General features: G+C 42.1%; 1 protein-coding gene across 1 annotated transcript in view; it reads right to left on the bottom strand.

The window, feature by feature from the left end:
- The window catches only part of LOC121441902 (phosphatidylinositol 3-kinase catalytic subunit type 3), an 89,186-nt gene that overhangs the window by 13,437 nt on the left and 48,501 nt on the right, over positions 1-27,248 (bottom strand). The window contains exons 16-22 of the mRNA XM_041643309.1: positions 25,582-25,713; positions 17,637-17,765; positions 17,086-17,155; positions 14,250-14,314; positions 12,682-12,766; positions 11,655-11,729; positions 2,172-2,340 (exon numbers count right to left, since the gene is read on the bottom strand). Of these exons, the coding sequence (XP_041499243.1) occupies positions 2,172-2,340; positions 11,655-11,729; positions 12,682-12,766; positions 14,250-14,314; positions 17,086-17,155; positions 17,637-17,765; positions 25,582-25,713 (725 nt within the window). The remainder of the gene's footprint in view (positions 1-2,171; positions 2,341-11,654; positions 11,730-12,681; positions 12,767-14,249; positions 14,315-17,085; positions 17,156-17,636; positions 17,766-25,581; positions 25,714-27,248) is intronic.

Raw genomic sequence — 27,248 nt, 5'->3', positions numbered from 1 at the left:
CCATGGAGCTGCTCCTGAGTGACACATGGGATGTTACTTCCCTTCCACTCATTTAGCCACAGCTAAATGACAACCTAGGTAGTCATAAAAAAACATACTTGTCATCTAAAAAGACAAATCTTCAATGTTACAGAACTCTAATTGAAATGACAGTGTATTCCTCTTTGTTCTTATTTATAAAAATATTTTCTGAAAAAGAGGGTAATGTCATTATTAGATGGAAATTCTAAAAAGTTAATATTCCATGGTATGAGACCCAGAAATTGTAATATGAAGGCCCCAGCTTTTCCCTCAGACATCGTGTATATTTAAATGGAGACTGCTCGTTCGTTTCCCAGCAGCCCAGACCCAAATAATCACATAGAAACTTTATTAATTACAACAGTGCTTGGCCAATAGCTTAGGCATATTCCTAGCTAGCTCTTATATCTTAAATTAACCTACTTCTATTAATCTATGTATCACCACGAGGCTGTGGCCTATCGGTAAGGTTCTAGTGATCTCTCCTTCAGCAGCTGCATGGCATCTCCCCAACTCCACCTGCACTCTCTATATAACTCTGTTCACTCTGTTCACTCTGTTTGGCTTTACTCTGTGAAGCCACTGGCCAAAACAACTTTATATATCAACCAATAAAGCAACACTTATACAGAAGGACACCCCACATCAATATTCACTCATATTGGATATTTAGTCACTCTGTGATGTTGTTTGCAGTAAGGAATGGGAACCTCAGCTTGACATTAATAATTTGCTTCTATTTTCTCACTCTTCCTTCTACTGTAGAAGGAGAGAGAAGCCATGAGTCGCTGGACACAGACGCTGGGAACTTTAGGTGGTAAGCCACAGCCACGTGGCAATACACAGATTAATAGAAATGGGTTAAATTAATATGTAAGAGTTAGCCAATAAGAAGCTAGAGCTAATGGGCCAAGCAGTGGTTTAATTAATACAGTTTCTGTGTGATTATTTCGGGGCTGAGCAGCCGGGAATCAACAAGCGGCCTCCTTACATGATTGTACCAATGTTCCACTCGCAGTTCATAAAACACGCTGTTTCCCTTCTGCTTTCAGTGAGACAGACATCCTTGGGCATGACTCCAGCTATCAATCTGCAACCTCTTGCCAGACCCCTTCCCCAGGGCACCCTGGCACAGCACTAATCACCTAAGGACCTCTCCTCTTCAAAGTCGACAAAGCCTCCCAGGAGTGCCAATCTGTGGACCGTACAGATGGTCCTATGTGAGGTAGACACAATTGAAACATCTACCAAAATCTTACAGCTAACATTGTTCTGAATTACAAAGCACTAAAGGCTATAGCAGGGTCCAAGGCAGGGAAGTCTGTTCTCACTGCTCTTATTGTATTAGATTATTATTAGCTGCTCTAGTAAACAGAATAAGGAGAAATAAATACTTACAAATCAAAACCACAACTGCTGCTCTTTGTACATGGCATAATAACCTGGTGAGGTTAGAGGTACAGACCCTGTAGGTTGGCCAAACCATCTTGACCCACCCTGGGATGGACTGCAGGCATAACTTACGCTAGGATTTCTGCTGGACTAGGAAAATTCCTTTTGCATAGTTAGGTGGAAAATACTTAAAAAGCCAGGGATCCTGTCACTTCTGATTGTCAGAACTTTGTTCATATTCAAGTACATGACTTTATCTTTTTCCTGGTAACTTAAGTCATCCAGTCTTTTTAATCAGACCATGATGAAAGAAGCACAGAGTGACATTGAAGAAGAAAGGACAAAGTAAAATAAACCTTGTTCAAAGTAGAATGAGTCACTGAAGAGACAAAAAAATGAAACCTGTGAATTATCTTGAACAGCATCCAAAACTGAGGTGGAGAAAGCATTACTAGAAAATGGCTGACTAAGAGTGTACCTAAGGCAGGGCAGTGGCTACTACGCTGCTCGCCACCACCTCCAGGGAGAAAGGATGGGTAAAACTCCTCCTGGGTAGCCTTGTCTCACAGAATGCCAGCTACTCAACTGGTAGGTTACAGATGGGATAATTAGTAGGAAAGCAAGGTATCCTTTGATGCTGGGTTCATCACTATATGTAGCAAATATTGAGAAATGCCATTATGTCTTTCAGAGAAAGGTTGAACAGTAAACACACATTTCCACACTCATCCTAGTGTTCTGAGACACACAGTCCTCACCTTCGCAGGTGGAGAAAGGCCGTGTAACACTGTTTTCGGAACTCTTGGTACTGCTCACTCTGCGTGCCTCCCATTCCTTCCACCATCTCTTTATTCAGCTTCATTGGAGGAGGAAGAGGCTTTGGATCTCGGCCCAAGATATACCCAAAATCTATGTGGAAGAGTTTGCCTGGATGTGAACAAGAACCTTGGTCATTTCTACAAGTGTCTTTACAAACGAGGAAGAAAATACTTTAATCAATTTGCGAAAGTGCCTCTGAAAAAGAATAATTCATTAAATTATTCTATACCTTCAAACATGCCCTTCAGAATACAGTGTAGTTCAACTCTTGGAAATGAAAAAAGCAAGCCTAAAACCATCCCAATTAATATTAATTTAAAATTTTTATCTTGTATATAGAATTGCAGAATCAAGGAACAAACATCTGGCCAACTCAGAGAGGAATCAGTTTCAGCATCAGCAGAGAATCTCTTGTTCCTTAAGTAAAATGAACTGCTCTTTATGAGGCAGACAGCCACTTTGATCTTAGTACTCCTAAAATGAAATACCGACTGTTATGAAATGATGACTTTCAAAAAAAAATCCTTCAAATATCAAGCTGTAGACAGGGAATCTGAACACTACATTTATGTCTAACAAGAGCTGAACACAGCTGCAATTCCTCCGAGAAGTCTTACATCATAATCTCAGAGCAGACACATAGGAATGGGATCGGTCCGCTTACGAGTACATGAAATCCAGGAAGCACCTAGTGATTGACAAGTTGCCATGAAGCAAGGATGCTCTGGACTGAATTCTTAGAGCAGAAACTTGGCACTTAGTGCTGTTAACTCCTGCCTCAGCTTTTGGCACACAGGATGCACCAACCATTAAGGGATGGAATTAACTGGCTTAAAAAGCTAACTAAAGCCGGGTAGTGGTGGTGCCTGCCTTTAATCCCAGCACTCTGGAGGCAGAGACGAGGCAGAGACACGTGGATCTCTTTGAGTTCAAGGCCAGCTTGTTCCAGGACAGGCTCCAAAGCTAGAGAAACCCTGTCTTGCTTGGGGGTGGGGAGGATAAAAGCTAAATAAATTCCCCTCTAGGGCAACCTAACTGTCCTGTTTCACATGGAAATTTATCATCCACCTTATTTTTCCCATCAAAGGTACCAGCCTTGAGGACTGAATTTACCATTCATGAGCACAAGCAACACTGTGCCAATCAATTTTCCACGCTGACTCCTGGTTAAGATGTTGGCTATGCCTTCCTGTTCTCTGCTATCCTGAGTGCTAGCAGTCACTTTGTCCCGGGGAGACATGCATCAGTGACTGGCGCAGAGACTAAGCTTGTAAACCCTGCAGGAGGAAGAGGCGGGGCCTAATAGGGAGCACAATTAACCAAAGCACTAAAGAAATTCCCATCTTTATGAAATGTTGCAGAGACCCATCCTAGTGTCACTGTGTAAATTATAATGTTGATGACCTGAGATGTAGAATCACAAGAGAATATTGTAACACAGTACTTGGAACACAGTAAATGCTCTAAAAGCCAGCTGCCCCCCCCCCCCTCTCTCTCTCTCTCTCTCTCACACACACACACACACACACACACACACACACACACGACATAAGGTCAAAAAAAACAACCAACCAAAAGCCATTAAGGGCGCATGATTAACGTCTTAACTGGTTCTAATGGGGAAAGCAATTAAAAATGATAATATTTATTCAAAATTAAATTAAGCTGTTTACCATCCAATAATCAGGTCCAATAATAAGTATTTATTTTAAATACTTTAATAACATGTAAAAATTTAAAATTTGAATGTTTCTCAAAAATAAATCCTGAGGCTGGCAAGATGATCAGCAGGAAAAGGCACCTGCTGCCAGGCTGGTGTTGTGAGTTTCATCCCAGGGCCCACCCCGAGGAAGGGGAGAGCAGGCTCGAGCACTCTGTTCTCTGACCTCCACATGCAGCCCGCCCAGATAACTAACTAAATACACAAGCAAACAAATGACAGTAAAATGTTAATAACGGCGGCTTTGAAGATGCCTGAGCATCCAGAATTCACGGTACCCAAGACTCACCGATGACAGGAATTGGTACAAGTCAACAGAGAAGCCACCTACTTTTCCGCAACTTTTAGACATCTTTATCAGAAGAAGGAACTAAATGGTTACGTTGGACATTTTAGGGGAGAGAAAGTGTGCTTAACAGCTTAGCTGCAAACACCAAGTCTGGGAAATGGACCTGCCAGCACAGGCAGCAGGCCATGGGCGAATGGATGTTTATCCTAACTGCCTAAAGACTCACACTGGAACAGCTACACATAAAAGCCAGCTTCTCTTCCATTCGGTCACTACCTTAACCTTTTCTAAATAAAGAAGTGGTTAAATCATGTAGGAGCTGGGTTTGCTTCTTCTGCTATTTCTGGTGTAGATGGTGCAAATGAAACCAAGACAAGGAGCTACAGAATGAGCCATCCGACCATCATCGACAAGGGGGCACACTCTGCATCAGCTCTCGGGGCTCCTGTAGCCTACAGAAGAGCACACGTTCCCTAAGCAGTTACTACCACACTAAAAGATGCCCACTCACCTTTCTCCCCTACTCAACCTATGATGAGCCAGTAGGAGTCACTAGAAGTCATACTCTATTGTTACTATCCCGAATCCAGGCAGTTCCGAGCACCAGGAACTCTCCATGTGTCTGCTTTGCATCTATTAAGCCAAGGACCTTCATTCTAGCTACAGCCCAGACAACGTTTAACATTGCTGAAACAGGGAACGTTCTTCTAGAGGCTGGAGAGCAAGTAGGAGTTTTAACATCCTTCTTCCCTTTCTTGATCCTGTTTTAAACAGACAACAGAGGGCATCTGAATGCCATGGTAAAGCTTACTACTTTGGCATCCTTTCATTTCTGAGTTCGTTTATTTTTTTTTCCCCCGGACAACACAGCCATTCTAAATGTTTCCAGCTAATGATAATGACAGAATGGCTGGCTATCCAGATGCTTCTGCAATTGTGATGCTGATTACGTCTCTGCAAACACACCATGAAATGACAATATGAGACATAAAATAAATTAACGCACTGAACCCAAACTTCCAAACCCCACACCATGGCAACCACAGAATGCTACAGAGGGCCAGCTGTTTATTCCCAGGGTCACACAGATGGCCGGGAGCTGTGGCCCTTCATTTCTGCCCATGAGGGAATCACACAAATAAACATTCAACATGAAGATTTTAATAACTGTGTATCACTCGCACACAGTCAGAGACAATCTGCACTTTGAAATCGTTTGGTGGCATCCAGAACAGACAGTGGGTCTATAGTTCACATGGCATATACCTAAGCATCCTCACAGGGGCAGGACAGTCCAAATTCATACCAAATCTCACACTGTGAATGGTATGTAGTTTTCATGCTATAACCATTGACACATAAATGTCATCAGATTAAATTTTACTAGTTTATATTATTTATTAAATCAATAAATCTGTTTTCATTTTATAGTTATAAAAAACTATTCATATACGAAGTCATTATCAAGTTTGTGTTATACACCATTGCCTTAGTTAAAGTTTCTATTGTTGTGAAGAGACACAAAGACCACAGCAACTCTTATAAAGGAAAACATTTAATTGAGGCTGGCTTACAATTTCAGATGTTTAGTTCATTATTATCATGGCAAGAACCATGGCAGCATGCAAGCAGATGTGGTGCTGGAGAAGGAGCTAAGAGTTTACATCTTGATTCCCAGGCAGCAGGAGATGCTGTACGACACTAGGCGTAGCTTAAGTAGATAGGTGTTGTGGAATATTATTTTAAGATGTGTTAACATTTGTTTACACATTGGAGCACTTGTTTTAATGACACAAAGATGTGTTGTATTTCTTTATGTTGCATTTGTTTAACTCTGTGAAGTTGTGTTACTCTGCCTGTCTAAAACACCTGATGGTCGATTAAAGAGCTGAATGGCCAATAGCGAGGCAGGAGAAAGAACAGGCAGCGCTGGTAGGCAGAGAAAATAAATAGAAGGAGAAATCAGAGAGCAAGAGAGACCAAGGAGTGAGAAAAGAAAGGGCCAGCCACCTAGTCAGTCACAGAGCAAGATGCAAGTAAGATTATAGAAGAAAAGGGAAAAGCCCAGAGGCAAAAGGTAGATGGGATCATTTAAAATAAGAAATGCTGGCTAGAAAAAGGCCAAGCTAAGGCCAGTCATTTAAAAGAAAGAATAAGACCCCATGTGTGATTTATTTTGGAGCTGTGTAGTAGGCCCCCTAAAGAGCCAAAAAAGCCAAAGCATAAGGCGAAATAAAAACTAACAACATATAGAACCTCAAAGCCTGCCCCAAGAGTGACACACTTCCCCCAACAAGGCTACACCTCCTAATAGTGCCACTCCCTATGGGCCAGGCATTCAAACACTTGAATCTATGGGGCCATGCCTATTCAAACCACCACAACCATGGAGCCTTCATTCCACTTGAGAGCCATCAAGCTCTTGTTAAAGCATCATTCAAAAAGCAGCAGATAAAAGGAACTGTTTAATATATTAGACATTTTCTTATCTCTGAAACTAGGAGTCCAACTAACTGTATGAGCCAGAAGAGGCATCCTTATCTCAGTCGGTAGTTCACCCTCGAGGGAAGCCCACAGTGTTGACAGAGCCATCATCCCTGGACCATGCCATATCTGTGAGCCTCACACAATAAGCAGGACAAGGGTTCTAGCCTTACTGTGTCCAGGAAAAAAGACAGAGGGTGTAAATAGCCCAGAGGCATCAGAACTTTACTTTAGAGATAAATGCCTTCATTGTTAAGTCCGTTTTTTTTTTTCCCTCAGAATTTCTAGCAAAGTTAATTACACATAAAACTACAAAGCATAATAAGGAAGTTAAGGACAGGAGATACTCTGACAAACTAACCCTTTAGGTCAGCAGTGACCAGTGTTAAACTGAGCTTTGTCAGAAGCCCCGAAGCAGGTCACTCTGATTCTCAGGAGAGGGTGGGCTGTTTTAGGAGCTACAAGTCAGTTCCCATTTAACCAAGAATGCTAGCATCCAGGGTTCATTTTTAGGTTAGTATCAAAAGCAACGAACACATACATCCCTTCAAATCTCCAGAAATAAAAATAATTCTTTATCAAAAGAGTTATGATAAATTCAAGCTTCATTTCATTTGAGTCCTGTGGTGGTATAATGAGAATCCCCCCATAGGCTGCTCATGTTTGAATGTTTGGATGCCAGTTACTTGAACTGTTTGGGAAGGACTAGAAGGTGTGGCCTTGTTGAAAGAGGAGTGTTTTGAAGTTCAAAAGCCCATGCCAGGCCCAGTCTCTATACATGCTGCCTGTAGATCAGGATATAAGCTCTCAGCTCCAGTGTCAGGCCAGTCTGCTTGCCTGCCTGCCACCACACCCCTGTTAACCCTCTAAAACTAAAGCGAGCCCCAAATTAAATGTTTTCTTTTATAAAAGGGGCTTTGGTCATGGTGTTTCACCACAGCAATAGACTAGTAACTAAAACAAGTTCTCCATGACCCATCACCGACTAAGCTATGGTTTCATCCACAGATATCAGCAGTGAATAACAAAAATCCCCTTTTCAATCTCATGCCAGTTTAAATCTGTAGCTTCCTGCTTTCTCCAGGCTGGCATAACAATTCAGTATCAAGTAAAACATCAAATCCCTTAAAAAACAAAAACCTAATTAACTAACAGGCCTTTGATAAAGGCCTACAGTTTTATGGTGGATATACAGTGCCCTCTGCTGTTCGTCTAAGGAAATACCCAACCAGCTAAAAGTACTCAAACCAAGAAATGAAAAATTAGAGAAATCTGTAATTGAATGTCATGCTTACATTATCTTTAAACACACTTTGAATTATCCATATTTACAGAAGCACCTTATTTCACACGTGCCTCGAGTCCCTCACTGGTCCTTTCCCAGCCCAGCTATATTCCCTGGGCCACTGTGAGCTAAATCTGAAGCCTTACACCTCACAACAGAGACCTTCACAGAGATAACAGGACACCTCTGACTACTCTGCATAGCCACCACCAAAGCAGACCCTCACGCTGAACTTTGTTTGCTATGCTGGCAATAAGAACAGAGCAGAGAGACATTCCGTATCAGCTCTTGAGACATGGCAGCTACATAGGAGAACCCAAAGTTCTCAACTTCTAATATGGTTTAAGATTTATGTTTATGGCATAATGGATCAAAAATGCACAAAGAAAGATGATTAAAATGAGGCACTTTAAAAATAAAAGAACGGAAATGTACTTCCTGCAGTGAACCAACAGTCAGAACTCACTCTGTTAAGGCTCAGCTATCATACTATTTATATAGAACATAACTTGAAACTGCCTTGAAACATTGCCATATGTCCTGACCTCAGCTGAGAATTTTGAAAGAATTTCTCTGGTATTGTTGTTTAATTTTTTTATGTTATTTAAAATCTTTAATGTTTTTAGACAGGCTCTCACTGTGTGCAGGCTGGCCTGGAACGGACTCTCACCAGACAGGCTAGCCTTGCCTTATAGTGATGGATTGCCTGCCTCAGTCTCCCCAGTGCTAGGAGTTTCCACCCCCAACTAGACTTACGCTTGCCTACAGGTATTGTTTAATTAATTAAGTTCCCTGGTAAAGAAGACTTATATGTTTACTGCAGGATATAACAGTATGAACCCTAGCTGGCTTGTGGTGGCACACGCTGAGGCAGGCAGATCTCTGAGTTCGAGGTCAGCCTGGTCTACAAGAGCTAGTTCCAGGGAAGCTCCAAAGCAAAACCTGGTCTCAAAATCCACAGCGCCCCCCCCCAAAAAAAAAAGAAAAAGAAAAAAACAAAACAACAAACAAAATACCTTGCTTTTCAGAAAGAAAAAGAATGTTCTTCATGAACATTTCATGGAAGTTTGTTATCTAAAGAGGAAACCTGAGGCGCCCTCTGGTGGAAACTAATGCAGGCTCACAACTAAAAATTCACAGTCTGATTTCCACAACACGAAGACCTGGGTGAAAAAAAAAATGCTATTCTATTTCATTTCAATTTTTTAAAAAATTTTTCTCTGGGTTTTCATCTAGGAGTTTCATGTCTTTTTAAAAGCCGCAGAGAAACCCTGTCTCGAAAAACCAAAAAAAAAAAAAAATTGTTTTCATACAGTACACTTTGATCATATTCTTTTCTCTCCCTTCTTTAGTTTCCTACCCACCCAACTTCTTGTGTCTCTCACCTCTGCAAAAAGTAAAAAGCAACAAAAAATTAAAATCGAGATATGAAGAAAGAAAGAAAAGAAAGAAAGAAAGAAAGTCAGTAAGTCAATAAGACAAAATGTACCAAACTAAAGGAGACATAAACCCCAGATAGCCAAGCAGCATGAGCTGCAGTGCTGGTAAGGCAGCTACTTTGCAGAGTGAATGGCTGCAGACCAGCTCAAGCCAGGAGTGGCGCGAACCACTGTAGTTCTGGAAGGAGCTAAAGAAGAGATACAAGAGAATGTCTTCAAAATGAAAATGCTCTCAAAAATGTCATGAGAATTTATAAATATCTTTTGCTAAAGTGTTAAAGTAGCCCCAAACCTCTGTGTTTACCAAAAAGTCCTTTGGTCTTAGCTACTTCAGTGTGGTCAAAACAGAAACATGGCATCTCAGACACAAATTCAATAAAATAAATACGATAATTCAAAATGAATATAGAAATTCTATTATAGTATGTGAGTTAACAGGGTTAGAATATTAGCAAGTGGTCAGATTGCATTCAACTATTCCATTAAATTCTGGCTACCATGAGAGAAATGCAAAAACACAAGAAACCATCTGCATATGAGAAAGATGCCATTAACCAGTCATTTGAAAACCTAGTTTCTCCAAGAAGCTACAGACACTTGAATTATTTGTTCAGAGAAAGGACTACACAGAAGAACAGAGCTGATTAGCTGCCCATTATTCCAACCCCGCCTTCTTGTTCCCCTAGCCAAGTGCTGCCCGCAGCTCTAGAGGAACAGGGCACAGTGTTAAATGACAGACAAGGCTCCTGCTCGCACAGGCCCTGCACCCTGACTGGGCGATGATTGATGAACAGTCAGTAAGAGCCCCAGCTCTAGCAGGTCCTTAAAAAATACCTGTTGGCGTAAATAAACACCAGCAGCCAACATGAGGAAGACAGAATGAAGCAATGAGTACAGGGTGCCACGTTGATGCCCACCTAACAATTACAGGTTTGCTAAGAGCATCCTAATTCAGCTCAGACAATAGTCAAAGTCTGTCCTGCAAGGATCTGAGTGAGTAAACTTTCTTGTGGCAGGAGTGATGTGACATGCAGATAGAAGACGAGCTTGGGAGACTTTATGTTGGTGGCTTAAAGGAGGGACACTGAAAATGCAGAACTGGCATGTTACTGATGGGTCCCGGAGCTGAGAAGAGACTTACAAACAAGGGTGATGGGCAAGGATGAGATGAGGCCAGGAAAGACATTAGTGGATAACGGTCTGGGCTGTTACCTTATGAAAGGAAAGGAGGGGAGGAGTAAGGCTGTAGGGGGGCAAAACTGTAGAGGGTAGCTGGTCCTGCGTGATTAGGATGCAAGGAAGCAGCTGGCTCTTCCAAACTGACAGGAAGGAATGGAGGGGTGTCTAGAGCTGTACTTAGAGAACAGGCAGGTGATGTAAGCTGGAACCCCGTACTGGGAGGCTGAGGAAAGAAACTCTGAGAACAAACAAACAAGCTATCATGACGAAGGGAGAAAGCAATGATCACTCCTGGTGCTCCATGGAGAAGGAAACCGGGAGACAGCTGCTAAACCGAGGAAAGCTACGGGTGAGGAGAAGGAACAACGTACCTAGGCATGCTCATGGAGTGTGGTGCCCGCACACATGGCTCTCTACAGAGGTAGAGATGGGGCTAGAGGCTTCACTCACTGGCTCCCTACTAATGGGTCCTTCTAGTGCCCCTCTTAAGGGACTTAAGAAGAATCTAGGGCAGTGACAAGGCTCAACAGCTAAAGGCACTTTCCACATGGGCCCAATGACTTCAGCTAGATCTCCTAGACCAACATGGTGGGCAGAGAGCTGGTTTCTGATAGCTGTCCTCTGACATCCATATACACCAGGGCACACGTGCAACCACATACACATATAGAAATAAAGAAATGCATTAAAAATTTTTTGATTTTTTTTAAATCATTTTATATGCCAACCACAGTTCCTCCTCCATTCCCCCCTTCCTATGCAACTTATTTTGTTAATAAGTTGATTCTAGGATAAAGGAAAAACACCACATACAAAAATACATCTTCTTTTCTCTGTCTCTCTCCCTCTCTTTGGTTTTCTGTTTTTTGAGACAGGGTTTCGGGCTGTCCTGGAACTCACTATGTAGACTAGGCTGGCCTCGAACTTACAGAACTCCATCTGCCTCTGCCTCCTGAGCTGGAATTAAAGATATGGGATACCACTGCCCGACCTAAAATATGTCTTCTAATGGTACTGATTTGTTACCTGTTTTTGTTAATAGAAGGTTATCCAGGTGCCGATCTCCGACTCCAAGAATGTACGTAATCACACAGTAGCCAGCTGGAAGACAACAGAAGTTGGGAAAGACATATCCGCACACAGGTCACACACTCCACTGACCCTGACAGTAATCTGCGCTTCTTTAGTTTACACGTGGTTTTAGCGTCTCCAATTTCTCCACTAAGAAAGCTGTGGCTCCCTGGCCCTGGCTTTGTTAATTATTATCCTGAACACTAAAGAAATTAGTTATTTGCAGCAGCAAATATTAAAGATTTTTGTCAAATTATTGAGTTTTTCTTACTCTCAGAAGCTAAATTAAGCTTTGTGAACTTTAACTTAAGTATCCATTTAGCACGTCTCATTAGAAACAGATATGCAAATGGTGACTAAATAAATACATATAAGGTAAACTGTCAGTCATTATATATATAATCTCATAATCTCGAACTAGTCTATTTAGCCAATGCTCCAGCACCAGTATCATCTTTTTAATCCCTCCTTGAAATGAAAATGAGTTCTTACGACGATAAGCTGAATGGTGACTAGCACACATGACAGGAAATGACAAATTCACCAGAAAGCATGGCCCTACTTCCTTCCAGGAGCAGACAACTTCAGAGGCCATGAGAGTCGCTCTCCAAACACAACTGTTAGTTCTGCTTAACATTAATAAAAATAATTATTTCTGACTGAGGTGTTCCCCAGACTTTACTTAATGATAATGACCCGAAACACGGAGACTTCAGCGGGAATTACAAAGCTCTACAATGGCCAAGCGGCAGAACGAGAGAGGGGAAGTCTTAACATATGGAGATCAACTGCACGCACACTTTCACCTCCAGCACTTCAAGATTCCAAGGATTTCTTTTACCACCTTATACCTTTTCCTTGTTTTCTTACAAGACATTTTGATCTTAGCTTGCTGTAATTATGAACCAATACAGTATCATCAGTATGGCTGGCTTTTCTTCACTCGTGCATCTATGAAAAAAACGCAGCTTGAAACACCTACCACAGCTTTTGACGTAAGTGTCCATGACCTCGGCACTGATGCCATTCGGTCCAGTCTCACTCGGGGCATACTTCCTAAAAAAGTTCTGAAAAGGAAGTGAACGCAAGTTTACAAACTGAGCACTTTCAACAGGTTAGGCGTTACAAAACCATGGCCAAGCGTCTCATGTAACATGAAGTCAGAGGGCAGTCTGAGGCCGAGGAAACAGCAAGGGCAGCATCCAGTAATCCAAGCTGATGCAAGAGCCTAGAGACCTTAGGGTTACTTCCTGCACATGAACAGGTGGGCCCGCCCTTCACAGTGGGAGCCTGAATACACAGGCTTCTCTTTTCAGCTTTCCCATACCTCATGAACCTGACGAAGGATCTGGATCTGGAGTATATGAGGGAATCCTATACACTGATCATCTCATACAAACACAAACAAGAGAATGGCGATGGGAAGGAGCACTTCAAGGGAGTAAGGAGCCCTCCAAAGGAGGACTAAGGAGCACATCGGAGGAGGACTTCAGAGCCCTCCACAGGAGGTCTAGGGAGCACATTGGAGGAGGACTAGGGAGCACGCCACAGAAGGATTAAGGAGTACTTCACAGTAGGGCTACCGGGTTTACTTTTAAATGTTCAACCTTGTATTCAAGCCAGAATACGCAAAGGAAAGCTACACTGAGATCCCCAAAGCTCTCATCATGGGAGCGTGCCAGACCTTCCTAATGGGTGCTACTGTGCAAGTGGGAGTAGAGCTAGAAAAAGTGAAACTGCTGTGAAAATAACTCTTAAATTCAGTTGAATCTGAAATTAGGGAAGGCACATGGCTGCTAAGCGATCTACCCACAGCAGCGATGGATGGAATCATCGGAGGAAATCTGCACGTGAGAAGCCTGTCAAAGGCAGCATACACAATCTACACCTTTATGAATAGGTGACACCCCTGGACAATCTGATGGCTGAGGGAACCACAGCCAAACTAGGCACACTCCTGTGCCACGACTAGTGTTTGCTATAGTGAAAGGGCTCACACAGGATCAGATGGAAAAATGGAGGGAAATGATGTGGAAGCTACCTCTTCGGAAGGGATAAAATAAGTGTAACTTCTTGCAAGACCAAGGTGGTTGGAGTGGAGGGAGAGAAAAAAGAAAGAAGAAAAAAACTCCCCCAAATTAAAATTTTGCCATGATATGGGCACAACCATACAAATCATGTTTAAGATAAAATTTTGGTATAGACCTGTTTTAAGAACAAAAACTGGAAATAACTAAAAATGTTCATCAATTAATGGCTAAATAAATTACAGTATTTCCATGTTTTGGAGCAGAATGCAGTTCTAAGCTTTAGTTTGTATGGTGTATAGTATGGAGGTGGTGAGCTTTATTTTATCTGTTTATAGATAATGAGCCCCAGTTAGGTGTTGCACACAGTTTAAAGGCTTGAGCACTGAAATGACTAACAATGTAGCTTTCAACTACCAAGAGTTCTTACCTCTGTAGAGAACAAAGATGCTGAAAAAAAGAGTAGAAAAGGAGACTAACAGAGTCCTTCATCATCATCTGTATTTCATATGGATGTCATTACCTGAATGCTTCCCTCTGTGTCAAGTACTTCAGCAACAGGAACTGACTGGATGAACTGCATGAAGCCTACATGGAAAGAGACACATAGCAGTAAGCACCACACTTCCGGCCCATCAGGAAGACCTGGTACACTGCAGTAAGCATCACATTGGGTACCTCAGGCTCCCATCAATCAGGAAGGTCTGACACACCGTATTCATTCCATATGGGTTGGGTAACCAGAGAAAGCTAAGGCTCTGTTGGACACACCTTCCCACTTAGTGGACATTCTATTCTGTTCCCAGAGCAAGGACAGTGGACACCGTTCTAACTTTATGCTGGTTACAGAACTACTGGGCAACTTCATTTAATTAGTTTGATTCATCTGTACATTTTCCTAGGAGAATTTCTATCAGTTAACATTTAGTGATAGACTATATTAACTTGAACTTAGCATCCTTCCATAACTTTAGAACAGCAGCACAAATGTGAAACTCTGTCTCAGAAAGTGAAGTTCTGTCCTCCCACCCCAGACAGAAAGGACGTACACACTCCTTAGATTTTGCCAAGTGCTGAGAGTAAAAAGAGAGCCAGTCAACCTGGTACAAGATCATTAAACAACAGACGTGAGAAACCTAAGCGCATGAGGCAGCAGCATTCTGATCTGGATTTGGTGGCCCTGACAGTCTAACAACTGTGGACAAAGGGTAATCCCTGCAGAGTACAAATATAGAAGAGAAAAAAGGAAAAAAGCCTACATCCATTCACTCCAACAAGCATTTATTGATTTTCTATCATGTAGTATAAACTATGTCATATGTGGGGAATAAAAGATGCTTATCCCTAACAATACATATATTTTAAAGCTCAAATTTTACTGGAATAAATATCATAAATGAAAGAGCTCCATGAAAGTCAAGGAGGGAGATGGACGTTCCACAAGAATGAAAAGCCACCAAGCACAGCAGGAAGAAATTTCATGTCTGGTACTGTAATTCTGTCAGAAGCTGGGGAAGTCAAAGTAGAACCTGTTATTGTTATTGTCTAAATGGTCACACTGTCAAATCTGCCTTCTAAATATTTGAGTCTATATCCCTAGGCTGGCTGCTCTCAACCGTGGAGTAGGCAGCAGAGGAGAGATGCAGAGCAAGTCAAAGTGCTGATAATAAGAGACTGAGGGCTCAACCATAAGTAGCACATCTATACTAAAGTCCCTACCAAGGCTCAGTGGACATCTCTGAAGAGGAGGTAGAAAGAATGTAGGAGCCGAGAGGTGGAGAGAAGTGCTGTGACATCCTGTCTTCTGGACACCACACAGCTAGTGCAATCAAGAACTCAGCAGCTGCAGTTACCTGCACAGGATCAGCTGACATGTAGGCGGATGTGAGGATGACCTCCAAGCCCTGCTCCTCGCGGGAGGGGCTATTAGCAGTGGACAGTTGCTGAGAGGGGAAAATCTTTTATTTATTTTTGAAGATGTGGCCGCAGGTACGTTTCCCATGCTCCACTGGATGGTCCACACACATTCACACATGAGAGGCACTAACTAGACTTAGTGAGTTATTGAAACAAAAACCAAAACAAAAAAACAGATATCTTAACCAGTTGGTGTTTTGGGGGGTTTGGAAGGAGTAGGAAGTAAAATGTGGGTATTTATAGGGTTGTATTTCTTTGTGTATATGTACGATATTCTCAAATATAAAGAAAAAAATTAAAAACAAAAAAGTCACCAGGTGCCGGGGCCATGTTTTTAAGAAGCAGAGCCTTCTGGGTTTTGATCCTACTGCATGTACTGGCTTTGTGGGAGCCTAGGCTGTTTGGATGCTCACCTTACTAGACCTGGAAGGAGGTGGGAGGTCCTTGGACTCCCCACAGGGCAGGGAACCCGATTCGGGCTGATGAGAGAGGGGGGCTTGATTGGGGGAGGAAAAGAGATATGGGAAGCAGTGGCGGGAAAGAGACAGAAATCTTAAATGAATAAATAAATAAATAAATAGAAGCAGAGCCTTAAAAGGTGACACTGTATAGGAAATGAATCGTCACACACTGATCATGACACCTGAAAGCCCTGAGGTGGAAGGAGCAGAGACACCCAAGGGGTCCACCACAAAGACTATGGGGGGAGGAGGGGCAGTGCCAAAGAGACAGCCAGACACAGGGCCTGCCAGCAAGTCACAACTCAGTCAGGTAGTCTCCTCTGTCTTTGTCCTGAGAGCACATAAAAGCTAGAAATAAACTTGGGTAGACAAGCTAGAAAGGCATGAAAAAGCACAATGGTGCTTTCTGGAAGATTGCTCTAGAAAATGAAATGAGGGCGACATCACCAACCGGACTTGGGAGCGGAAATGGAGAGCTGAAACAGGAGGAGTGCTGATCTATAGAATCTACAATGAGCAACAGCCAGGCTCAAACTGTCCAGCATCGCAGAGACTATGTACACACAAAGGTGCACATCTGCACACACATGGACACACTACAACATGCAGCAGGCACTTGCTGAGTGACATCTGCAAGCCGAGTGTGCTCCAAGGCCTTTCTGGGCCACAGGAACTCCCAAAAGGACCATGCAGTCAGATGCAAGAAAATCTGTGAACTGTGAAGGAGGAAATGAAAGAGGTGGGTGCGAGCATAAAAACATAGAGGAGAGAACACAGAGAAAGGGGGAAGAGGAAGAAAGGAGGAGAAGGAGGGGAGGGCAGAGGGGAGAAGAGAGGGAGATGGGAAGACATTCCAACATGGCTTCAGAGCTCTGAATAAGCTAAGTCACTCTCTAACTTTTTTAAGGATTTTCAGTTTAAAAAGGAAAAGTATACTGACTGGAAACTGAAGAAAGTGATCGTGATGTACAATGAACTCACCATGTTTGGTACTAGTGGCCAAGACCTTATAAGGTGTCAACTTCAGATCCAGATTCTCCTTCCGTAGCAGCTTTGGATTGAAAGATAAAACACAGTAAGTGAACGTAAAGACTGGAAGCAGGCTCATGGACATATCATAGCACAGACATAAAATGAAGACAAGCAGAAATCTTACGGGTGATACCTGAACTCTCAGTGTCAAAATGAACTAATTTTCACCTAATTTGAATATGTCATACGCTGTCAATAAACATCACTGTTCTTCCTAATGCTTCGTGCTGACCTTCCAGGACACAAAGTGACACAGAAGGCAGAAGCAAAGAAAAAGGGGGTCCGTCGTCCTCTAAAGGTCAGAGTCTGGGATGGCACTTGGCAAGGATCTAGCTTGTTAGTGGAAAAACCACTGCATGTGCCTTCCCACTTGCCATGAGAGCCACTCTAAAGTGACGAAGAAAAGCTTGTTGGAGGTAAAGTGGAGACTGCCGAGCTGTGTAGCACTGTAAAGAAACGACACAAATGCTTGCGTGTCTGTGCAAACGACTCACGCTCACCTTGTCCATCAGGGAGATGATCTGCAGGATCAGCTGGTCTTGACGCAAGTCGTCGCCATGCTTGAAGATGACCGGGTATTTGCCACCGTCTTCTGTCTTAAAGAACAGCTGCGCAGGCATCAGAGCGCTCTGCAACAGAAAGACACCGCTGAACACTGGGTGGAGATTAGTGAACAAAGATCGACTCCATACAGAAGGAAATGCTGACGCTCCGCTATGTGCACAGGGGCACAAGGCCTTAAGAAATGAATTGGCCGGGGGAAAGAAACTCGGGGTGCCAGGCAGGAACTACACACAAGGCAATTAGACCAGAATGGACAGGAGTGTAACCAGGTAGCAGCAGAGTGACCTAAACAGACTCTTCAAGCTGTTCCTCCTCTGTAAACCATGGTTACCCGTCTACTAAGACAGTAGGAAACCTCGGGGCCGAAGCCTGACACTTCTAGGGCCAGATACAGAGCTGGCTTTGGACAGATGTTCACCTCGTGGTGTCAGAGACCTAATGGAGCAATAATGTAAAAGAATGCCATTCAAAAATGTGCAGGATCACACAAAGTCAAGAATGCTACTTTTTTTTAAAAAAAAAATGTGTACAGTGTTCTGCCTGCAGGCCAAAAGAGAGCATCAAATCTCATTATAGGAAAGAAAGAAACGAAACAAAAACTTTTAAGAGCTCTGCAGGGCCTCTACTCCCTGGGTGCTGCCTCTTCCTTCCTGGCCCACCCAGCTTCCGTCCAGAGCCCTCCCCACTTCGCCCCCACTGCCCTCTTTTGGCGCGTGGCATCGCCCAGCCCAGCCTATCTGGGCGCTGGGTCCGAGTATCCAGGGCTCCCGGGCGGGCAGCAGTTCCTTTGTTTCTGTGGCCTGCCTGCACCAAGTGGGGTAGGCGCTTTGTCTGCGAGCTGCCCAACCAGCACGGAGGCCTGATCTTTCGGCGCCAGGAGACCCAGCATTGGGAGAGCCAACATTGGGGAGAGACAGCGTTTGGTAGGCAAGGAGACCTGATCCGGTAAAAGAAGATCCATAGGGAGCATTTGGAAGAAGAAATGGGCCAACGCCAAGGCAAGAATTCGCCCAACAAGCTGAAAAGCAACATGAAGCTACCAGAAACAAGCGACCTCACAACGGGAGGACAAGAACCCCTTAATCAAGAGGAAGGAGAAAAGATTGACTTCATGAAAGTGATTGACACCCTTAAACAGCATGTAAAAAACGCCCTTATAGAAATGGATGAGAAATATAACAGAAAGTTTGAAGAATTGAATAAATCAGTGAATGATACCCTAGAAAACCAAGGAAAAACAATCAAACAGATAATGGAAACAGTTCAAGACCTGAAAACTGAAATGGAGGCAAAGAAGAAAACACAAACAGAGGGCCGGCTGGACATGGAAAATCTAGGTAAACGAATAGAGACTACAGAAACAAGCATAACCAGCAGAATACAAGAGATAGAAGAAAGACTCTCGGATTCTGAAGATACCATAGAGAAAATAAACACACTGATCAAAGAAAACAGCAAGTCCAACAAATTCTCATCAAAAAACATTCAGGAAATATGGGACACAATAAAAAGACCAAACCTAAGAATAATAGGAGTAGAAGAAGGAGAAGAAGGGAAGCTCAATGGTCCAGAAAATATATTTAATAAAATTATAGAAGAAAACTTTCCCAACCTAAAGAAAGATTTTCCTATGAAGGTGCAAGAAGCATACAGAACACTGAATAGGCTGGATCAAAAAAAAAACATCCCCTCGCCATATAATTATCAAAACACAAAGCATACAGAATAAGGAAAGAATATTAAGAGCTGCAAAGGAAAAAGGCCAAATTACTTATAAAGGTAAACCTATCAGACTTACACCTGACTTCTCCATGGAAACCATGAAAGCCAGAAGGTCCTGGATAGATGTACTGCAGAAACTGAGAGACCATGGGTGCAAGCCCAGATTACTATACCCAGCCAAGCTTTCATTCACTATAAATGGAGAAAATAAAATTTTCCAGGATAAAAACAAATTTAAACAATACGCAGCCACAAATCCAGCCTTACAGAAAGTAATTGAAGGAAAATCACTAACCAAGGAGTCCAACAATGACCACAATAACTCAGACATCTAGAGACCCTTCACCAACACAAAACAAAGAAGGGAAACACACAAACTCTACGACTAAAAAAAAAAATGACCGGAGTTAACAACCACTGGTCATTAATATCACTTAATGTCAATGGACTCAACTCACCTATAAAAAGGCACAGGCTAAGAGATTGGATAAGAAAACAGGATCCAACATTCTGCTGTTTACAAGAAACACACCTCAACCACAAAGACAGGCACCTACTCAGAGTAAAGGGCTGGGAAAAGGCCTATCAAGCAAATGGACCTAAGAAACAGGCAGGTGTGGCCATACTAATCTCTAACAAAGTTGACTTTAAACTTAAATCAATCAGAAGAGATGGAGAGGGGCATTTTATACTCATAACAAGAACAGTTCATCAGGATGAAGTCTCAATCCTGAACATCTATGCCCCTAATATAAAAGCACCCACGTACATAAAAGAAACATTGCTAAAATTCAAGGCAGCCATCAAACCGCACACACTAATAGTAGGAGACTTCAACACTCCTCTCTCACCAATGGACAGGTCAATCAGACAGAAACCTAACAGAGAAATAAGAGAATTAATGGAGGTAATGAATCAAATGGACTTAACAGACATCTATAGAACATTCCATCCAAATAGGAAAGAATATACCTTCTTCTCTGCAGCTCATGGAACCTTCTCGAAAATCGACCACATAGTCGGTAACAAAGCAAACATCCACAGTTACAAAAAAATATTAGTAACCACCTGTGTCTTATCAGATCACCATGGATTAAAGTTAGAATTCAACAATAATGCTACCCCCAGAAAGCATACAAAGTCATGGAAACTGAACAGTCAACTATTGAACCATACCTGGATTAAGGAAGAAATAAAGAAAGAAATTAAAGTCTTCCTGGAATTCAATGAAAATAAAGAAACAACATACTCAAACTTATGGGACACTATGAAAGCAGTCCTAAGAGGAAAGTTCATAGCACTAAGTGCCCACTTAAAGAAAACAGAGAAAGCTCACATTGGAGACTTAACAGCCCACCTGAAAGCTCTAGAAAAAAAAGAAGCAGACTCACCTAGGAGGAGTAGAAGACTGGAAATAATCAAAATGAGGGCTGAAATCAACAAAATAGAAACACAGAAAACAATACAAAAAAATCAATGAAACAAAAAGCTGGTTCCTGGAGAAAATCAACAAGATTGACAAACCACTATCCAAGCTAATCAAACGGCAGAGAGAGAATTTGCAAATTAATAAGATCAGAAATGAAAAGGGGGACATAACCACAGACACAGAGGAAATTCAGAGAATCATTAGATCTTACTACAAAAGCCTATATGCCACAAAATTGGAAAATGTAAAGGAAATGGATACTTTTTTAGATAAATATCATATACCAAAGTTAAATCAGGACCTGGTGAACAATCTAAATAGACCTGTTAGTCGCGAAGAATTAGAAGAGGTTATCAAAAACCTCCCTACCAAAAAAAGCCCAGGACCAGATGGTTTCAATGCGGAATTCTACCAGATTTTCCAAGAAGATCTAATACCTATACTCCTTAATGTATTCCACAAGATAGAAACAGAAGGGTCATTACCAAACTCCTTTTATGAAGCCACAATTACTCTGATACCAAAACCACTCAAAGACTCAACCAGGAAAGAGAACTACAGGCCAATCTCACTCATGAATATTGACGCAAAAATCCTCAACAAAATACTGGCAAATCGAATCCAAGAACACATCCGAAAAATTATCCATTATGATCAAGTAGGCTTCATTCCTGAGATGCAGGGCTGGTTCAACATACGAAAATCTATCAATGTAATCCAGCATATAAATAAACTGAAAGAAAAAAACCATATGATCATTTCATTAGATGCTGAAAAAGCATTTGACAAAATTCAACATCCATTCATGTTAAAAGTCTTGGAGAGATTAGGGATACAAGGGTCATACCTAAATATAATAAAAGCTATATACAGCAAGCCGACAGCTAACATCAAATTAAACGGAGAGAAACTCAAAGCCATCCCACTTAACTCAGGAACACGACAAGGCTGTCCACTCTCGCCATACCTCTTCAATATAGTGCTTGAAGTTCTAGCAATAGCAATAAGACAACATAATGGAATCAAGGGGATTCGAATTGGAAAGGAAGAAGTTAAACTTTCGTTATTTGCAGATGATATGATAGTGTACATAAGCGACCCCAAAAACTCCACCAAAGAACTTTTACAGCTGATAAACAGCTTTAGTAATGTGGCAGGATACAAGATCAACTCCAAAAAATCAGTCGCCCTCTTATACACAAAGGATATGGAAGCAGAGAGGGAAATAAGAGAAGCTTCACCATTCACAATAGCCAAAAACAGCATAAAATATCTTGGGGTACATCTAACCAAGGAAGTGAAAGATCTATTTGACAAGAACTTTAAGGCATTGAAGAAAGAAATTGAAGAGGATACCAAAAAATGGATGGACCTCCCTTGCTCTTGGATTGGGAGGATCAACATAGTAAAAATGGCAATTCTACCAAAGGCAATTTATAGATTCAATGCAATCCCCATCAAGATCCCATCAAAATTCTTCACAGATCTGGAGAGGACAATAATCAACTTTATATGGAAAAAGAAAAAACCCAGGATAGCCAAAACAATCCTATACAATAAAGGATCTTCTGGAGGCATTACCATCCCTGACTTCAAACTCTATTACAGAGCTACAGTAATGAAAACAGTGTGGTACTGGCATAAAAACAGAGAAGTCGACCAATGGAATCGTATAGAAGACCCGGATTTTATCCCACAAACCTATGAACACCTCATTTTTGATAAAGGAGCTAAAAGTATACAATGGAAGAAAGAAAGCATCTTCAACAAACGGTGCTGGCACAACTGGATGTCATCCTGTAGAAGAATGAAAATAGACCCTTATCTATCACCGTGCACAAAACTCAAGTCCAAATGGATTAAAGACCTCAATATCAGTCCGAACACACTGAACCTGATAGAAGAGAAAGTGGGAAGTACCCTACAGGAGATGGGCACAGGAGATCGCTTCCTATGTATAACCCCAGAAGCACAGACATTAAGGGCAACATTGAATAAATGGGACCTACTTAAACTGAGAAGCTTCTGTAAAGCAAAGGACATAGTCACTAAGACACAAAGGCAACCTACTGACTGGGAGAAGATCTTCACCAACCCCACAACATACAAAGGTCTGATCTCCAAAATATATAAAGAACTCAAGAAACTAGACTTTAAATGCTAATTAACCCAATTAAAAAATGGGGCACTGAACTGAACAGAGAATTCTCAGCAGAGGAAGTTCAAATGGCCAAAAGACACTTAAAGTCGTGCTCAACTTCCTTAGCAATCAGGGAAATGCAAATCAAAACAACTTTGAGATATCATCTTACACCTGTCAGAATGGCTAAAGTCAAAAACACCAAGGATAACCTTTGCTGGAGAGGCTGTGGAGGAACGGGTACCCTCATCCATTGCTGGTGGGAATGCAATCTTGTGCAACCACTGTGGAAGTCAGTGTTTCGGTTTCTCAGGAAATTCGGGATCAACTTACCCCTGGACCCAGCAATACCACTCCTGGGAATATACCCAAGAGATGCTCTATCATATGACAAAAGCATTTGTTCAACTATGTTCATAGCAGTATTATTTGTAATAGCCAGAACCTGGAAACAACCTAGATGCCCTTCAATGGAAGAATGGATGAAGAAAGTGTGGAATATCTACACATTAGAGTACTATGCTGCGTTAAAAAACAATGACTTCTCGAATTTTGCATGCAAATGGATGGAAATAGAAAACACTATCCTGAGTGAGGTGTCCCAGACCCAAAAGGATGAACATGGGATGTACTCGCTCATAATTGGTTTCTAGCCATAAATAAGGGCCACGGAGTCTACAATAGGTGAACCTAAAGAAGCTAAGTAAGAAGGTGAACCCAAGGAAAAACATATAGTTATCCTCTTGGCTAAGGGAAGTAGACCAAATTGCCGGGGAGAAAATTAGGATCTTGGGGGTGGGGTGGGATGGGGGTAAGGGGAGATGGGGAGAGAAAAGGTAGAAGGGAAGGAGGGGGGACTTGGGGAATCAGGAGAATTGGGATAAAGGAAAGGTGGATAGGGGAGCACGGAACCACAATTCTTAGTTAAGGGAACCACTTTAGGGTGAGCAAGAGATTTGACCCTAGAGGGGCTCCCAAGTGCCCAACATGAGGTTCCCAGTTAGTTCCTTGGGCAGCTGAGGATTGGGAACCTGAAATGACCCTATCCTAGAGCAATACTGACAAATATCTTGCATATCATCATAGAACCTTCATCTGGTGATGGATAGAGATAGAGACAGAGACCCACACATGAGCACTGGACTGAACTCCCAAGGTCCCAATGAGGAGCAGAAGGAGGCAGAATATGAGCAAAGAAGTCGGGACCACGAGGCGTGCACCCACCCACTGAGACAGTGGAGCTGATCTACTGGGAGCTCACCAAGGCCAGCTGGACTGTGACCGAAAAAGCATGGGATAAAACCGGACTCTCTGAACATGGCGAACAATGAGGGCTGATGAGACGCCAAGGACAATGGCACGGGGTTTTGATCATACTTAATGTGCTGGCTTTGTGGAAGCCTAGCCAGTTTGGATGTTCACCTTCCTAGATATGGACGGAGGGGGGAGGACCTACGACTTACCACAGGGCAGGGAACCCGGACTGCTCTGTGGACTGGAGAGGGAGGGGGAGAGGAGTGGGGGGAGGGGGAGAAGGGTGGGAGGAGGGGGAGAAGGGTGGGAGGAGGGGGAGGGAAATGGGAGGCTGGGAGGAGGTGGAAACTTGTTTTTTGTTTATGATAAAAAAATAAAATAAAAAAAAAAAACTTTTAAGAGTACTTTAAAACAACAGATGCTCCAGGACGGCTATGTTGTACGCTGAAGCTCTCAGCAGCTGTGTGAGTTAGGAACAGGGTGCTGACATAGCACTAAAGGCTCCTGTTCTGCCTTAAATGATCTCATCTCCCAGGTTCGAGAAGCTCTTCCTCACCTGATATGAAAGGACGTCGGTGAAGCTTAAGGCTGTGTGCTCCCAGAACCACAAGCCTTTACCTGAGAGTCCACAGATTATCCTGGATGCCTGATTAGCTTTCTACCTGTACAGCCAGTAGCCAGTGAAAAGAACATATGAATATACAGGAATGAGTATTGTGCTATTTAAAAAAAAAAAATGGTAAATGGGCCTGATATCTAGCCACTTAAACTTACGAACTTTGAATATTTAATGTAAGCTTTGAAATTTGCCTTTTAAAAATACCCTATATGAAATATAGTAATTGTGGCTCTGACTACTTTTCAAAGTAAATATTAAAAAAATAAAGTTTCAGAGAAAAAAATGACATATTCTTATAGAAATGTCTCTCTAATTGAAACAAAAAAGATCTTAAAATACAGTAACAGGCCAGAAAGACAGCTCAGTAGTTAAGAACACTTGTAGCATTTGCAGAAGACCCAGGTTCTATCCCTAGCTCGACTTCCAGAGGATCTAAAACTCTCTTCTGACCTGAGGGCACCAGACACACAGGCAGTACACACAGATATACATGCAGGCATAACACTCATATAAATAAATCCAAAAATAAAAAAAAACACAATAATGTGAATAATAAAACATACGGATAAACAATAATGAAACAGCAGCTGTTAATCTAACATTTACAAAGAGAAATGCGGTTTCTCCCTGAAATGTTTTCACTTTCCACGGTGGCGATTCTGCTGCATTCTCAATCGTGAGCTCCAGTCGTACACGGGGATGACCTGTCAGACTTACCTTGAACAGGGTGGCTGTCTCTGGGATGATGCCTCTTATCTTCACCTGTGGCTCTAATGGCAATGGGATCAACTCCACATCCGACAAATTCATTTTCTCATTATCTCCAAGCAGCGCTTGAAGTCTCTCATTCTAGAACAAATTAGAAAGGAGTAATGAAAAATTAGTCCACAAGCACATAACGCAGGCCTAAAACCGGTTCTAGTAATATTCTTTGCAAAGAGCATAAAAGTATCTGAAAATAGGCAGCAACAAAGGCCTGCCCTCAAGGACAGAAGCAACCAGCGCCTACACTGACAACCCATATTGTTTTGGGAGTCACTTGGACAACCCTCCCTTTCACAAGGCAGTTTCTCATTCCTGGTACTGGAGTTGGTTTTTTTTTTTTTGTTTGTTTGTTTGTTTTTAAATCTATGGTTCTTGTAGAGAACACTGTCAGTCCAAGTTACTTAATTTCAAGACATACACACATATGTGTATGAGTATGTATATAAATATGGGCATACACATCTTATACATTCAATATTATATATTGTATGTAACTTTAGGTAAGTATAAAAGAGGCTTTAGTCAGCCTTACTGTTCTTTGCCCTATTGCTGGAGATATTACACACTCAGGACACATACTTGCCTTGAGATGGATCTGACCTGAGAGCCTCTTTCCTCAGGTCTGGCTTTAATGTTCCAGAAAAAACTATGTAAGCTGCCAAGGGAGAGGAGCAATCAAACAGTCCTACCCAGATGCAACACTTAGGAACCACGTTACCATCATCACATACGTGTGTGCAGTATATGTGTGTATATATATATATATATATATATATATATATATATCCATACGCAGGTATGTGTATATGTAACAATCAAAGAAAGAGCAGCTATCAGCTCAAGGGGAGGCATGAGAGGATTCAAGGGAGGGTAACTGGGAAGGACTTAAGGGAGGAAAGGGAAGTAGGAGGTGATATAACTTTATTTCACTTAGCAACATTGAAGTATATGGAAACACATGAATACGTATGTATGTATTTCACTTGAGCATGAAGTACAGGGTATACATGCAGACAACCGTCTCTATACACAACCCACTGGGTGGTAGCAGCAGCAGCAGCAGCAGCATGCCTTCAGGAGGAACCTCCTGACGAAAAGCTAGACGTCTTCAACAATGACAGGGAATGCACTTTCTTACTGCAGCTGAGGGAGAACCAGGAACGTACATTTCCTTGTCCGAAGGATTTATAGAGTCGCAGAGAAGTGCAGTTTCATTTGAAACATAATTTAGCATGACCAAATATTAGTCAAGTATGACATTATACTACCCCAGCGCATCTTTTTAACTTTAAGAAGAATATTTAATTACTTTGGAGCAAACTGCTACCTACTCCTCTGATTCTCCGTTTCATGAGCTCACAGACACGCTGGACAGAACACAGGCCTCACGAGTCGTCTTTGACAGCACTAAAGCTCACCTACCCAGCTTCAGAGCAATCCATTTTCTCCGAAGTCAACAGAATCTTGTAGTCTTTAAATAGGCAAGTCATGCTTTAAAGAGAGAAAACCTGACTTACGTCTCCAGAGCTAGAAAGTACCTCAAGTATGATTCATGTATAAGAAGTGGAAGTTCTAGAATCAGCAAGAACTAGCTGGTCAAAGAACAGTATTTAAGGACG

The sequence above is a fragment of the Microtus oregoni genome, unplaced genomic scaffold (genome assembly GCF_018167655.1).
Source record: "Microtus oregoni isolate MIOR12 unplaced genomic scaffold, Mior012 000083F_ref0000379, whole genome shotgun sequence".
NCBI lineage: Eukaryota > Metazoa > Chordata > Mammalia > Rodentia > Cricetidae > Microtus > Microtus oregoni.
Note: the sequence above shows the minus strand (reverse complement) of the source record. Positions and strands in the feature narration are given on the sequence as shown.